Source organism: Neolamprologus multifasciatus, chromosome 18, assembly GCF_963576455.1.
Source record: "Neolamprologus multifasciatus chromosome 18, fNeoMul1.2, whole genome shotgun sequence".
Taxonomy (NCBI): domain Eukaryota; kingdom Metazoa; phylum Chordata; class Actinopteri; order Cichliformes; family Cichlidae; genus Neolamprologus; species Neolamprologus multifasciatus.
Genome location: NC_140456.1, coordinates 7,133,937 through 7,147,492, shown reverse-complemented (window position 1 = coordinate 7,147,492; position 13,556 = coordinate 7,133,937). Strand labels below are relative to the sequence as shown.

The 13,556-nt window shown below is 38.7% G+C and overlaps 2 protein-coding genes across 3 annotated transcripts in view; one reads left to right on the top strand and one right to left on the bottom strand.

Annotated features, from left to right (window-relative positions):
* Nucleotides 1–13,427, bottom strand: part of pard3ab (par-3 family cell polarity regulator alpha, b) — a 373,665-nt gene extending 360,238 nt beyond the window's left edge. The window contains exon 1 of the mRNA XM_085140456.1: nt 13,244–13,427. Within this exon, the coding sequence (XP_084996582.1) occupies nt 13,244–13,255 (12 nt within the window). The 5' untranslated portion in view covers nt 13,256–13,427. The remainder of the gene's footprint in view (nt 1–13,243) is intronic.
* LOC146497258 (cyclin-Y-like) overlaps nt 6,301–13,556 on the top strand; it is a 28,114-nt gene continuing 20,858 nt past the window's right edge. The window contains exon 1 of one of the 2 annotated variants that reach the window (XM_085140476.1): nt 6,301–6,908. In XM_085140476.1, coding sequence (XP_084996602.1) covers nt 6,755–6,908 — 154 coding nt within the window. In that variant the 5' untranslated portion in view covers nt 6,301–6,754. The remainder of the gene's footprint in view (nt 6,909–13,556) is intronic. The other variant, XM_085140475.1, reaches the window with a different exon arrangement.

The window sequence follows — 13,556 nt, the reverse complement described above, 5'->3', positions numbered from 1 at the left end:
AAGAATGTAGACAAATGCACAAAAGAGCATTCCTCTGAGTAGCAGACCCTGACATCTGTTACAATGCGGCTGCCAAAGCTCTTTAAGTAACAGTAAGGGATCTACCCACTGACTAACTCAGTCATAGCAGTATCAGTCTTGATAGTTGCCACCCAAACAGTCTGCTACTGTTTGTGATCTCAGACGTGCGCCCATTCTTTTAAATTCTATGAAAGGAAAACATCCAGGCCTTCTATATCTCTATTTCTTTAATATCAGATGAGCTGAATATTTTCTGCACTTAGTTTTTGCTGTTTTAAATGGCTCAGTCTTCTACCAGGTGTTCTGTTGTTGACGTACTTCCTCATTTGAATTGTAAAAAAATATTTTTGTTTATCTAATAAAATATACAAATGTGACATGGATTGTGTGATAATGTTTAGCTCACATACTGCTGATGAAACTCCCTCAACACTGAAGCCATCTTATGTTAGTGCAGTTAAAGCTGTGCAAGATAAATCCGCACTTTACAGGTCCATAAATTGTCGGACAAAGCCACAATTTTTGTGGTTTTGCCACTGTACACAAAAAAACTTATATGTAATTGAAGTGCAGACAATCAGAGGCTCAAAAACAGTTGACTGACACATGGCTACACGGTATGAAGTATGTTATGAATATTCTATAACTATAAGTATGTACAGGCTGTAGTGAGTACAAGCTATGTACAGGCTATGAACAGGATATAAATATGAAAAAAAAAAAATTTATGAAGTATACTGGGTTACACTCGCCACGTAGATGCAGCCAACAGCTGCAAAACAGTCCTAATATTTTAAAATGACTGATTATGGTGTTTAAAGGTAAAGCTACAAAACTGTGTCTTTGCACAACAACATATGGGCTTAACTATATAAATTAAATAAAAGAAGGGAACTATATTATATTATTGCATGATTATTAATTGAATAATCATATATAAGCAGCATATTACTTTATTAGCTTAGGAGAGGAGAAAATGGGTGGTAGCTTGAATCATTTTAAGAATTGTTGGGTAATTTTAACCAATAGGGATTCTTCCCATTTCCAAAAAAATGTCAGAGACAATAACACCAGTGTTTTCTGTATTAGGACATTTTCAAGCAATCTGATGGGTTTTAAAAAAAACTTGGTCTTCAGTTAATCAGACTGAAGAGCAAGACCTAAAAGCACCAAATGTGACTTATTGCAGCCAACAACAGAGAATATTTGTATATACTGATCTCCAATAGCTGCATAGCTGAAACCTCAAATAGTAATTAGACTAAAGCCATAGTATTAGCTGAAGTAGAAATCTTATGGATGTTTATGACTACTTCAGAAATAAGGAGCCAACACAGAGCTGTAATATGTGGAATATTGTACACACTGTAGCTGTTATAGTGCACTTTCTCTATTCATTTCTTCACTTGCTTTCACTCGCTGCTTTTGTATGTCAAAATTGTGAAAGCCCTCATAGAACAAAGGTCAGTTTCACAATATGAACGCGGGATACACATATTTCAGCCTCAAGGCTAAAGTATTCAATGCAGTTAGGTAACTGCATACATGTACATGTATGCGAAACATGTACATGTATGCAGCTAAATAAGCTGCTACATGTGAAAAGAGGAAGCGGGGGTGGAGGAGGGCTGCACAATGGCTTGCAGAGGTAGCAACAACTGTAAGAAGGCTAACACGAGTGAAGTATGAGATTTGGGAGCAGGATGCACAAAACTGGATCGGCTGAGGCATTAGCTAGGCTGAGCTGATATACTGGGACCGTGGGCGAAGCTTGACCTGCCTGAACTAAGCTCAGTTTAAGGTCACAGTGATAAAGATCAGCTTGGCTCATTAGTCTCAGTGTTGTAGTCTATTTTCAGTGATGTTGCAGGGCAGATTTTATGTTAGTCGTTTCATCTTTTTGTTGGTTAAAGTGATTTCTTTGTATCTATAATGTACCAAATCAAGCAACCAGTGCCTTCTCCATCCTGATGCTGCACTTAAGTTCAGCATCTAAGTTATAAAGCATGTTGCTACTGTATCACCAAGACATTCCTAAAGGTTTGTAGTACTTTTCCTTGTAAAAGAGTAGCAGTTTTGTCTTTGTGTATATCCTATTGTAACTACTATTGGCAGGGACAGTGTGTTTGTACCTGTTTAAAATTTCCTCCAGCCCCTAAAGGTCACAGATTATGTAATGTGCAGGCTGAAGAGTAACAAACCTCAGCTTTTATTTTGCTTCCCCAAGCAAACCAAAGGTTAGTTCCTCATTGGAAAGTAATAAACCTCATTTGCGTCAAAGCACATTAGATGGAATGTAAAGAAAAAAAAAATCTTCTAAGAAGGCAGAAAAAAATGTTTTAAATAATACCTTTCTTTTAAATACACGTATTTATAGTGTGGTGTTTAAGATAAAAACAAACTACCGACAAATAATAAAGCTGAAAAGCTGCTTCATGAGCCAACAAAAATTTTTAGAACGAAATTACTCTTAACAGTGGAAGCAAATGAGGACAGTTTCCATAGCAACCTCATAGCAATATAACAGTGACCTCAAAGGGGTTGATGGTGATAAAAGCACAGATAATTCTGTGTGATTTTTAATTTGAATTGGATTGATCTCTTCACCTTATACCATATGTTGCAGTCTCATACACTCACCAAAATGAATTATGCATGCACACGTATTCTGTGCTCTGCACTGTGAATTCAACTTCAATGACAATGACAGACAATTCAACTATTGAAATACAGCTTCACTCTCTGTTACACACACTTACTGCCAAAAACTATAAAACCATAGTTATTCATTTTCTTATTCTCTCTCTCGCTCACAAACACACACACACACACACACACACACACACACACACACACACACACACACACACAGCAGATCGGAGAAAAATACCTCCGAGGGAAACCTTGAACGCTGCTGTGCATGAAAAGACTGCAACTCCCCAACGACGCAGCAGCAAAAATATTTTTAAAGCTAACACACATATTAACATCCTAGTTAAAAAGCAAATATATAAATTCCAAGTCAAACTTGTGGAACAATTTACCCAAACTCTAAAGCCAAGCTGTTTATGACCCCTACTTTTATGCTGTTTACAGAAAAACAAACCAAAATGGAAATTTTTAAGCGTGGGAGTCTATTTAATGTTTCATTATCACTCTTTTCAAACATCTTCATGGCCTTTGGTCAAGTGTGGTTTGAGTGGAAATTTCCACCTAGAGACTGGCTGCCTACCAGTAAACTGGGGCCCACTACCATGACAACATGAACAGCGCCTCCACTGAAGAAGTCAAGACGGACCTCTGCTGTTCAGTACATGATACTGCAACTACCCTCTCATAATTATACTACTACTACTATTACTACCACTAATAATATTTTTTTCTTTTTTACTCTGAAAAATGTCGATGGCCCTCATGTGTTAAAAAAATTACCAGAACTTATAAAACACATTCGATTCAGTTTTTATAACAAAATTATTTTACTGACAGCGATCAAATAATCTATGTGATACTCTTCTACAGTTTTCATACAGAGTAATTGTCCAAGTAGCACCTGAAAAAAATTCTTGTCTACAGATTTTCTAATATTGATCCCTTCCTTATCCCAGTTTTAATGTTAGCACCAAAAACACTACACCTTTTATAAGTTAAAGAAATAATGTTTCTGATCATCGATTTGGTGCTAAATTATGAGTATCTTAGTTTGGCCTGGTGTACATAGATGTAAGTAATACACAGATTCAACTCTATCTCCCTTTTTTAATGTGTTGTAAATAATTACCTCATTTTTCATGTGTAACTGAGTCAGAGCAGGAGCTATTTGTAATGTTCACTGCTTCTGGAGAACACAGAGATTTCAAAATCGAAGTATTCCTGGAGAAAGATGCGACATTCTGTGATATGCATCCAACTGATAGCTAGGAATAATGCTTGTTATCTCAAGTGTTGCTATTTAAAGTATATAAATTATCTCTCACTTTTTATCTCTGTCAAACTTTTTTCTAATTAAACCTTTGTGTTCAGATGACGTGTTATTTCTTATATCTTGCTTGGTTGTAGGTGCTTATTTTGTCAGCACTATGATGCTACATTTTCACCTGCAGAAATGTATAACACGGAAAAATCACTGACAAGATGTAACCCAGTAAAGAATTGTTGTGTTATTTGAGAATGACAAGTACTTTCTCCATTTGGTTCTCCAAGGACTAACTGTCAAGGAAAGTTTTTAGAAATGTACAGTCAAAGAAATCTCAACAGTCACATGACCCCCTATGAACAAGCACTCTGTGACATTGGGAAGGAAAACTCCCCTTTAACAGGAAGAAACCACCAGGAGAACCAGGCTCGGGGAGGAGCAGCCATCTGCCGTGAACGACGTAATCGCTTCATAATGTAACATATTTGGACTCTGAGTCTGGGTGCAGAACTCTACTGTATTCTGCTGCTGTAATAAAGTATTTCAAGCGTGATTTTTCTGACTAAATAATAACCTACTTAAGTTGATAATTTGGTCCTGATCTGCACTCTGGTGGAAACACTGGTTAATTTTGTACAAACTCAAAAGTTGTCCTAGATTCTTGTATACATGCATCATAAACGTGCATAAATGTGGTTCACATCACACACGCACAATGATTGACAGCGTGGTTTACCATTTCAAATCATCTGTTTTTAATAATAAAAGATTTAACCTGTGAATAAAATCATTTCAGTCATGAGCAGTGTTGGTCAAGTTACTTGAAAAAAGTAATCAGTAACTAATTACTGATTACTTCCCCCCCAAAGTAATCCCGTTACTTTACTGATTACTTATTTTCAAAAGTAATTAATTACTTAGTTACTTTTTAAAAACACGATTTACAACCTGAATAGGTGATAAAGCGATAGATCTTTCCGCCCAATTCTACTTTTTCTGCATAATCCATCATACAAAATGTAATCAAATGGAAACGTCTCTTTTTTTAAACTTGCTTTATCAGTTTTAATCTTTTAACTTTATGCATCAAGCAAAAATTAATTTATATATGCACCATTCTCTGACTTGAAGAAATTAGTTTAACATTTAAACCTATTTTCTGCACATTCCAGCACATAAAATAAAATATGTTTTGTGTTTACACTCACTCTTTCAAATAGATGCAAGTAAAACACAGCAGAAAATAAATAAAATCAAAGACTAGCGGTCTTGTTGCTCTATTTTCACCTGTAAAGCAGGAGTGGGGTAGGCTGAGGTTTGCCCTGGTGCAGGTGTGCCCCAGCTTCAGTTGAAGAATCCGCGAGTTTCTCTGTGAGTTTTCCATTATGGCGTTGTGCACTCGGTGGTTGTTTAGGGTTTTTTTTCTCTGTAAAAAGAAGTTTTCTTCCCACGCACAAGAGACACTAATGTTTTTGTCACTTTTTATGGAATCAAACTCAAAGTAAGGACAGTACTTCCACGCTTTAAACGCTGCACGCTCATACTCTCTCGATATATTATCCATTGTTGATCTGCACACAGCTGTTGTCACGAACATCGCACTCCCTTATGTCACTGTCATGAGACATTCTCGCAAAAAAATCACGGTTTTAGTAACGCAGTAACGCAGCGTTCCTACGGAAAAGTAACGGTAATCTAATTACAGTTTTTGCAATAGTAATCCCTTACTTTACTCGTTATTGAAAAAAGTAATCAGATTACAGATACTGCGCATCTCTGGTCATGAGTATGTCTTATTGTGCTTTGACTGTTGACCATCTTAAGTTTTTTTTGTATCATATAGTCCTGCATTGCCAGGAGTTGGCCAGCAGATGACCCTATTTCAACACTACCACCCACGCTCCTCACTCCCAGCCACCCACACACGATTTTTTAAAAATGTAATTGTTTTAATTGTTCGCTTGTGCTTATTCAAAATAGCCCGATGCTTCACAGAGCTGGGAGAAACACGAACTTCAAAGGTTTTAACGACAAAACAGTTTCTGAGTGTAATGATTATAAAATGCTTGTTTTCATCTGATCATTGAACTTGGCCTCATTTAACCTGGTCTACAATAATATAAAGATTTAGCATTATTTTGTCACAATAAGACAATTTCTCTTTAAAATTAACACATACGCACAAACCATCGTGTAACACCTCATTTGCACAGCATTTCTGTAAAAACCTGCACATTTCTATTTGCTTCTTAAAGATGGATCCGTCTATTTAATGGTGGATTAATAGACAGACAGATTAATGGACCTTTCGACATTAGGGATTAAATACCATCATTAATTAACAATAATAAATCATTAAATCAGCTCTCTCGCCCCTTAGCCTCTCTCTTTGCTGTCTCATTTGTATCCACCCACTTGAACCGGAACCTTTTCTCGGGATTTACACCCTCCCCGTCGCTGTATCGCGCTGACAGCCAGCCTCAACACCGATCCACACATCACCGTGCGCCCGTCGTCGCTCACATCATCAGCGGTGCTGCACGGGATACTCCGGGTTGTACGATTCCTGTGGTAGCGGTGGTAGGTCGGCCCGTTATTTACTCTGGCTTCTAGAGAAGTGTCATCTTTATCTCCCGTGACAGCCTCACCGTGGACACCAAAGACTGACAGCATCTGTGGGCGCTACGATGGATGCTTCAAGTGCGCTCTCGTGATCTACGCTCACCGGCTCGGTGGGGTCGTTTCAGCTTCCGTTTCAAACGGAAAGGATAGATTATATGCACAGCTCCTGCCTGTACGCGCAGTGAACGGGTAAAGATGGGGAGCACGACCTCTTGCTGCGTGTCTGGGAGCCCCAAGCTCCGCAGAAATGCCCACTCGAGGCTGGAGTCGTACCACCAGGAGTCGGATATGAGTAGGGAGGAGACGGGGTGCAACCTGCAGCACATCAGCGACAGGGAGAACGTTGACGGTAAAAACAAAACAAAACAAACAAACAAACAAAAAACCCTTTAAGGTGCCAACATTACATTTTGCCATGACGATAAAAGATAAAAGTTTATGGCTGGTATAAATTTTTGGAATTAAACAAACAGCCTAATTGAAGCTAATTACACGTATGTATAAATGAAATGCAGCTAATAATAACATGGAGTGAAACATTCAAATGTACCAGTTAGGTGCAGTAAACTAATGAAAATAAGTTATAGGAATAATAAATGTTTTATTATTCCTGTGGGAAAGTTTTGAGCCTTTTCTATTCTGGTGACTCTGCTTACTCTAAAGGCAAAAAGGACCCTTAAAACAACACAATAAAAAACACGTCACACCCATTTTCAAATCTTGATAAATTAATCTGTAGCTTTCACATATCCACCTCTGCTCGCACTACTCATGTGTCAAAAAATACTGAGTTGACTGCAGAGACATATCAACCTTCAGTACAGCCGGGCACATGCATGGATCTGTGTGCGTTCTCATTCTCATGTGGCACTGCAGAGAGATATGGAGCTGCAGAGAACATCCTGTCCGTGAGGGCAGGCGTCTTTGTGCCGGTCTTTGTTTTTGCAAGCATGGTACGCAGCCCCCTCCACTGACACATGCTAATATGCATTACAATTGACCCATTCACGCTGGAAAGTGGCTACTAAATGGGCTGCCTATTTCCATCCAACAGCAAACCATTTCATATAAATGGTTTTTCTCAAAAACTGTACAAAATCACCCCCCCTGTACAAACTATGTCCCTGTCAAAATTATTTTAAACTCTTTTATTAATCATTGTTTTACTGACACTGTATTACAAGACAGTGTCTGTCAGATAAGTTGTAACCTTTTCACTCTGGCTTAGGAAGATTCTCATAACATCAACCACTATAGATTCAAATATGGAGTCTAACAAAGCATAGCCACACAAGGACAAGGGCTGCTAACTTATCTGGTGCACAAATTAAGCTGTATTTAATCCTGTATCTGCTCTGTAGTTTTCACCTGATTTGCTTTGGGTCAAGTAAAGAGGTCAAATTTCCATGTTTACAAATGCATTTGACCTATTTTTTTCCCCTTTTAGTCACTTTTAATTTATTTGACCTGCTCATCAAAGACTTCTGAATCCTCTTCCACATTACATTCATGTTATACAGGATACAGCCTCATTATCTGTGCTTTTTAAAGAAGTCCCACATTCATAGTAGGTGCTCATTCTTAGTCATACATTTTGCCACTACTTGCTGGAGAGCCCTGACACATCTGATAGCATCATCTTTCCTCTTTGCCATGTTTACAGTTCTGTGCGGAACACTTTGTACGGGTTATCATGTGAGGCGGAAAAAGAGGAAATTATTCTCACCTGCCGATCTAATCTTGTTTTAGATGTGTTGATTTCTTTTGCCAAATCTTTGCACAACTGCAAAGCTCAAGAAGAGCAGAAAACAACCCGAAAGAGGAAACATCTCAGCAGCACATTAGAAGAACCGTGTCTGTTGTCTTACATCTAAAATCTGAGTGCACATGAATTAAAAACATTTGGAGCCATATTCGCTTACATATTTTGCTATAGGAAGCCTATCGACCTTCATTCAGCACAGTCAGCATGGTGAGAGACCTGCCTTTTATTGATCAGTGATGTCACTTCCTCTTGTAAAGATTCAGCTTATGTTCTGCATGGTATTTGTGGAGACTACTGACTTGAGTGCTTTGCATTACAGCAGGGTAATGTTGATAATACATCTTCAGTATCTGTGACAAGGCGGCTTTAAGATCACTGAAAACATTGCGTAGAGAAGTGGAAATCTCCCCCCCAATGTGTTTTGGATCGTTGCTTTAATCGGATGCATAATTGTCTGAGCGTGGAGCCAGATGCTCTTTCTAACAGAGAAAGAAAAGAGCCACGATGAAGATTCAGAGAGTCGACTGTCATTTCTGGCGAGGATAAAGATTACTCGCGCTGAGAGGCCGTCTGTCTCAGCGGTGCGGTGATTGAAACCGGAGCGTGTCTAATGTGTTCGGACTGTTATGAATTCACAGATTAGTGGGCTTCATTAGAATCTGCAACATCAGAAAAAAAAAGAAAGAAAGAAGTCTTCGTCCCTTCCCAAAAAAGAGGCAGCTGTGAGCCTGTGTCAGAGCAGATACAAGAAGCCTCGAGGGACAGTTGATTGCCAAGAATTAACGCCTCAATTTAGAGCACGACATGCTGCTTTCAAATCATCACGTGCCTCGTAGTGAATGGGCTGACTTTGCACTATTAAATGGGAGTACATGTAGGGAGGTCAGGGTCACTTATCGTTTTATTTTTTAATTAAAAGAGAAAGATTGTTATCACCATTTTCCCAGAGCTCATCGTAACATCGTAAGATCGCGTCGTCTTTGTCGAACCAGCAGATTTTCTTTGGTGTTTAATTTAATGTCGGATCTGACGGATCATTTGGCCATGAACTAACTACTATCCCTTGATTCTTGATACATCCGAATGAAGCTCAAAATGCTCTGATGTTGTTGGAGAAATGTGCTTTTTTTTTTAGTTGTTGTTTCTCTCAGCTGACTTACAAACAACCAGCAATGATGTCATCCATGCTTGTGGCTTTTTTCCTATGACTTTAGCAGGCTGATATTATGTCTCAATTTTTAAAGCCCTTGACCGATTATTCTTCCTACTGAGCGAAAAGTTAGTTGTGCTCGAATTCAAAGTTCACAGAAATGAGAAAATGTTGTTTTGGTGCACAGAGGTTATCTGAGGATGTGCAGTGGTTTTCATCAGAGGCTTTCAAGCTGCTTAGAAGGGAATTAGAAGTTTTGTTTATGCAAACTGTTAGAGATAGATAAGAAAAGATCACCATGTTCCCCTGCATAGTAATCTTATCAGAGAAGATTTTTAGTAACAATAAATAAAATTAATTTATTAAAATAATCTCAATCTCAATAATCTTGAGATTGTTATTATAGTAGGAAACCATAACTGTAATTAAATTTAAGCCCAGTTGCAATTATGGTTTCCTCTGATTATGAAAACAAGATAATCAAGAGAAAACCATTATTATACAGTGTTTGAGCTCTTTCGCCGACAGGCTTTGGCAGACATAGTTCAGCCCGAGTTGTTTCAAATCACTTTGGTTTCGAGGAATCTGGAGAGGAACAACTATTACGAAAATCATGTTTGTTGAGTAATAGTTTTATCTGAATTCAGATTTTTCTTTTTTGCTCGGAGAAAATTGCGTCTGACTTCTGTGTGTAGAGATTAGAGATGGACCGATCCGATATTACGTATCGGTCCGATACTGACCCAAATTCCTGGATCGGATATCGGTGAGAAATAAAAAATGTAATCCGATCCATTAAATATCAAAAAAGCACCTCACAAAACTTGCTACACGGCGTAACTCGGCTCCTAACCGTAGCACGTTGCAGCAGTGTGGTCACGTGATAGAGCAGCTGTGTGCTACCAAACCAGCAGTTATCTCAGAGAGAAGTAAAGCAAGTGTGTAAGTTCATCTCTGAATGTTTGTAAAGCATTCCAGCGTTAAGCTTAACAACCGATATATGGAGCGACTGCCTCTCTCTCTCTCTCCTGCTCCCACTTCAATCGTGAAACTGATCAATGATCAGCTGATCGGCATTTCTATCGTGAGTCCGTCTCTCTTCTTAGTTTTTGGCCCACTTTGCACCAGAAAGAGGAAACCAGCGGCTGAACAACAGCAGCACGTTTAAGCTTGATAAGCTGTTGTTAGAATTTATTTAATATTACTTTCTACACCAGGATCTTTTTCTATGCAGCTGACGGCTGGTAACTGTGCAGGGGCGGATCTAGCAAAGTTTAGCAAGGGGGGGGGGGGGGGGGGGGGGGGGGGGGGCGATAGGGCATGAACAGGGAAAAGGGGGCACAAAGACATACTTTTCTTTCTTATTCTCATTTAAAATGTCGAGCTTTTAATAAATAATTATCTGACTCTTACACCCAAAGTTTTAATCTGATGTAAAATATATATATAAGTCCATTACTGTATATAGTAACTGTTAATTCTAATATACCCTAGTAAGCTATACTACTTTTTCCTTTGGGAACCATCTGTGCAGTCTGCAAATCTGTTGAAGAAAGATGTTGAATCTATTTAATTATTCTTGAAAAATAATTTATTTCTGTGCATTTTCCCCCTGCATCAAATTAAATTTGATTACATCGATTAAGCATCATGAGGTGGAGGGTGGTTCCCTATTTTTTTTTGCTGGGAGTTTGCAACCCTATTAGTTAGGTTGCTTAATATTTCTGCTAAGTACTCTTTAAAATACCAGAACAGGGAGGATAGAGTAGGTTTAAGTTTATTAGATTGATCAGTGTTGCTGAACTATGAAATATTTTGTTGTATTTTTTACATACAGGTATAACAGAATAGATTTAGTGTTGTTATTTATTTAAATTTCAGTATAAACTTATACAAAATGCAGCAAGATATTAAAAAACGTTTTATTGATTAAAAAAACACACTATATCGGATTCATATCGGTATCGGCAGATATCCAAATTTATGATATCGGTATTGGTATCGGACATAAAAAAGTGGTATCGTGCCATCTCTAGTAGAGATCAGGAGAAATCCTAGACAATAAGAGAACTAGATGGATGTGAGAGAGGACCCAGAGTCTGGAAACGACGTGGTGGCGACTCAGTGACAAACAGAGGGTCTGAAGGTGAAGAGTGCTGGGATTGTTGAAGATGGATGAGGGGCTCAGTGGTCACCAAATGAGAACAAACAGCCTATAGTGCAGGAAGACATATATAATCACAGAACTGGAAGGTCTTATAAATGATCTCCAAAGTATTAAAAAATGTCCAAAAAAGTATTTGAAGTAGAGATGTATGATTGTGCTTGGTCTTATTAACTGAATAAAGTCCTCACGTAATTCTTTCCCCATGACATGCACTAGGTGAGTTGGCGTGAAACGACCAGATGCCCTTCTTGGAAATTCAGTTTGATTAAAATATCTTGACTGATGTTTTTCCAGTGCCTCAACCCTAAACAGTTGTGTCTGAGTCAGTGTGGGCTATTATGTCACTTGGGGGATTTTAGTGTTAGAGTCCTGAAGTGACCTCCCAGCATGCTCTGTTTATAACGAAAGATAAACGCTTCACTACATAACACCATCATTTCACTAACCTGGGATCTTGAATGCTGTCGTAAACTAAGCCGGTAGCTAGTTTCACAAAAGACAGCAAAGGAGAATTTCAGTTGTTGCTATTTTGACATGCAAGGATGCATTTATTTTGGTGCAGTTCTCCTTACACTGGTTAGGAATCTACCTTCATAACACCAGATTTAAAGATAAGCATGTCACATGACACTGATTATTGCTGCTTTTTATCTTATTCACGCTGAACTGGCCCAGTGCTCCTTCACATTTGTACTTTTTTAGCTGTTGTGATCTCACGAGGGATAAAGCTGGCTTAAAGCCTGAAATAGAAGCTAAAATGTTGCGAAACTGACATATGGTTTGTGCTGTGAAAACATTCTCATATATAGCGAGACACCAGTCCTGGAGGGAAAAGATAAAGAAAGTGAGAATGAGAGACAAAGCTGTCTGTGTTTCTCTATTAAAACAAGTTTTTCTGTTCCTGTAAGGCATCACACATCAACTCACATGCTTTTATTTGTATGGGGGGTGGAAGGGAAAAAAAAAAGTTATATATATAGGGCTGGACGGCGTCAACATGTTAACGAGCTAACTGCGCTAATGCACTAGTTCCCACCAATGTAATTGAGCATTGCATGGCACATCCAACATACTATTTTACTTTTGAAACAACAAAGTAATAAAAAAAATAAATCTATCTGATGGAGAAATGACTCATCTTTGGAAAAGAGAGTTTATTACAGAGAAATGGCTCTTTCCAAAATAAAAGCTATACTATACGCTTCTTCTGGGCTATATTCTCAGCAGCATATTAAACATATCAGGTCCCCATAAGGAGAATCATGTGCTAACAGCTGTCTAAATGACTCGGGTAAAGTTTGTAGCATGCGTGCTTGTTGTTTTTGTCTGCTTCCACTTGTCTTTGCACTACGATGATGTCGGCGTAAATGTGCAGTCATATTCGTTGTGTTCCCACTAGTGCTGTCAGCGTTAATCTGAAATGACGTTAACGCCACAACACGGCAAATCTCCGTTAACGAGCTACCGCAGATCGCCGTGAGTGGGGCTGGACGGCCAACACTTAACGAGCTAACTGCGCTAACACACTAGTTCCCACCAATGTAATTGAGCATTGCTGGCACATCCAACATACTGTTTTACTTTTGTCCATGACGCGCTTACCTTCAGGGTCATACTTCACATGAAGACCAAAATAGTTCCAAACGCCAGATCTGAATGAGGGTGGGGGAGGTTCAATTTGCCATGTTGCAAGGAGCTTAACTTCTGTCTGCTAGCTTGCCCTGCGCTCAGTGAATCTGCGTTCGACTACTCCGCCTAGGCTGCACTGTCGAGCGCAGATCCACTGAGCGCTCAACACAGACAGCACCGTCAGAAGGAAAGTTGATAAAATAAATTACAATTTTGTATTGTTCGATACATATGCATACCGAACCGAAAGCACTGTATCGAATGGTTCAATATCGATATGAGTATT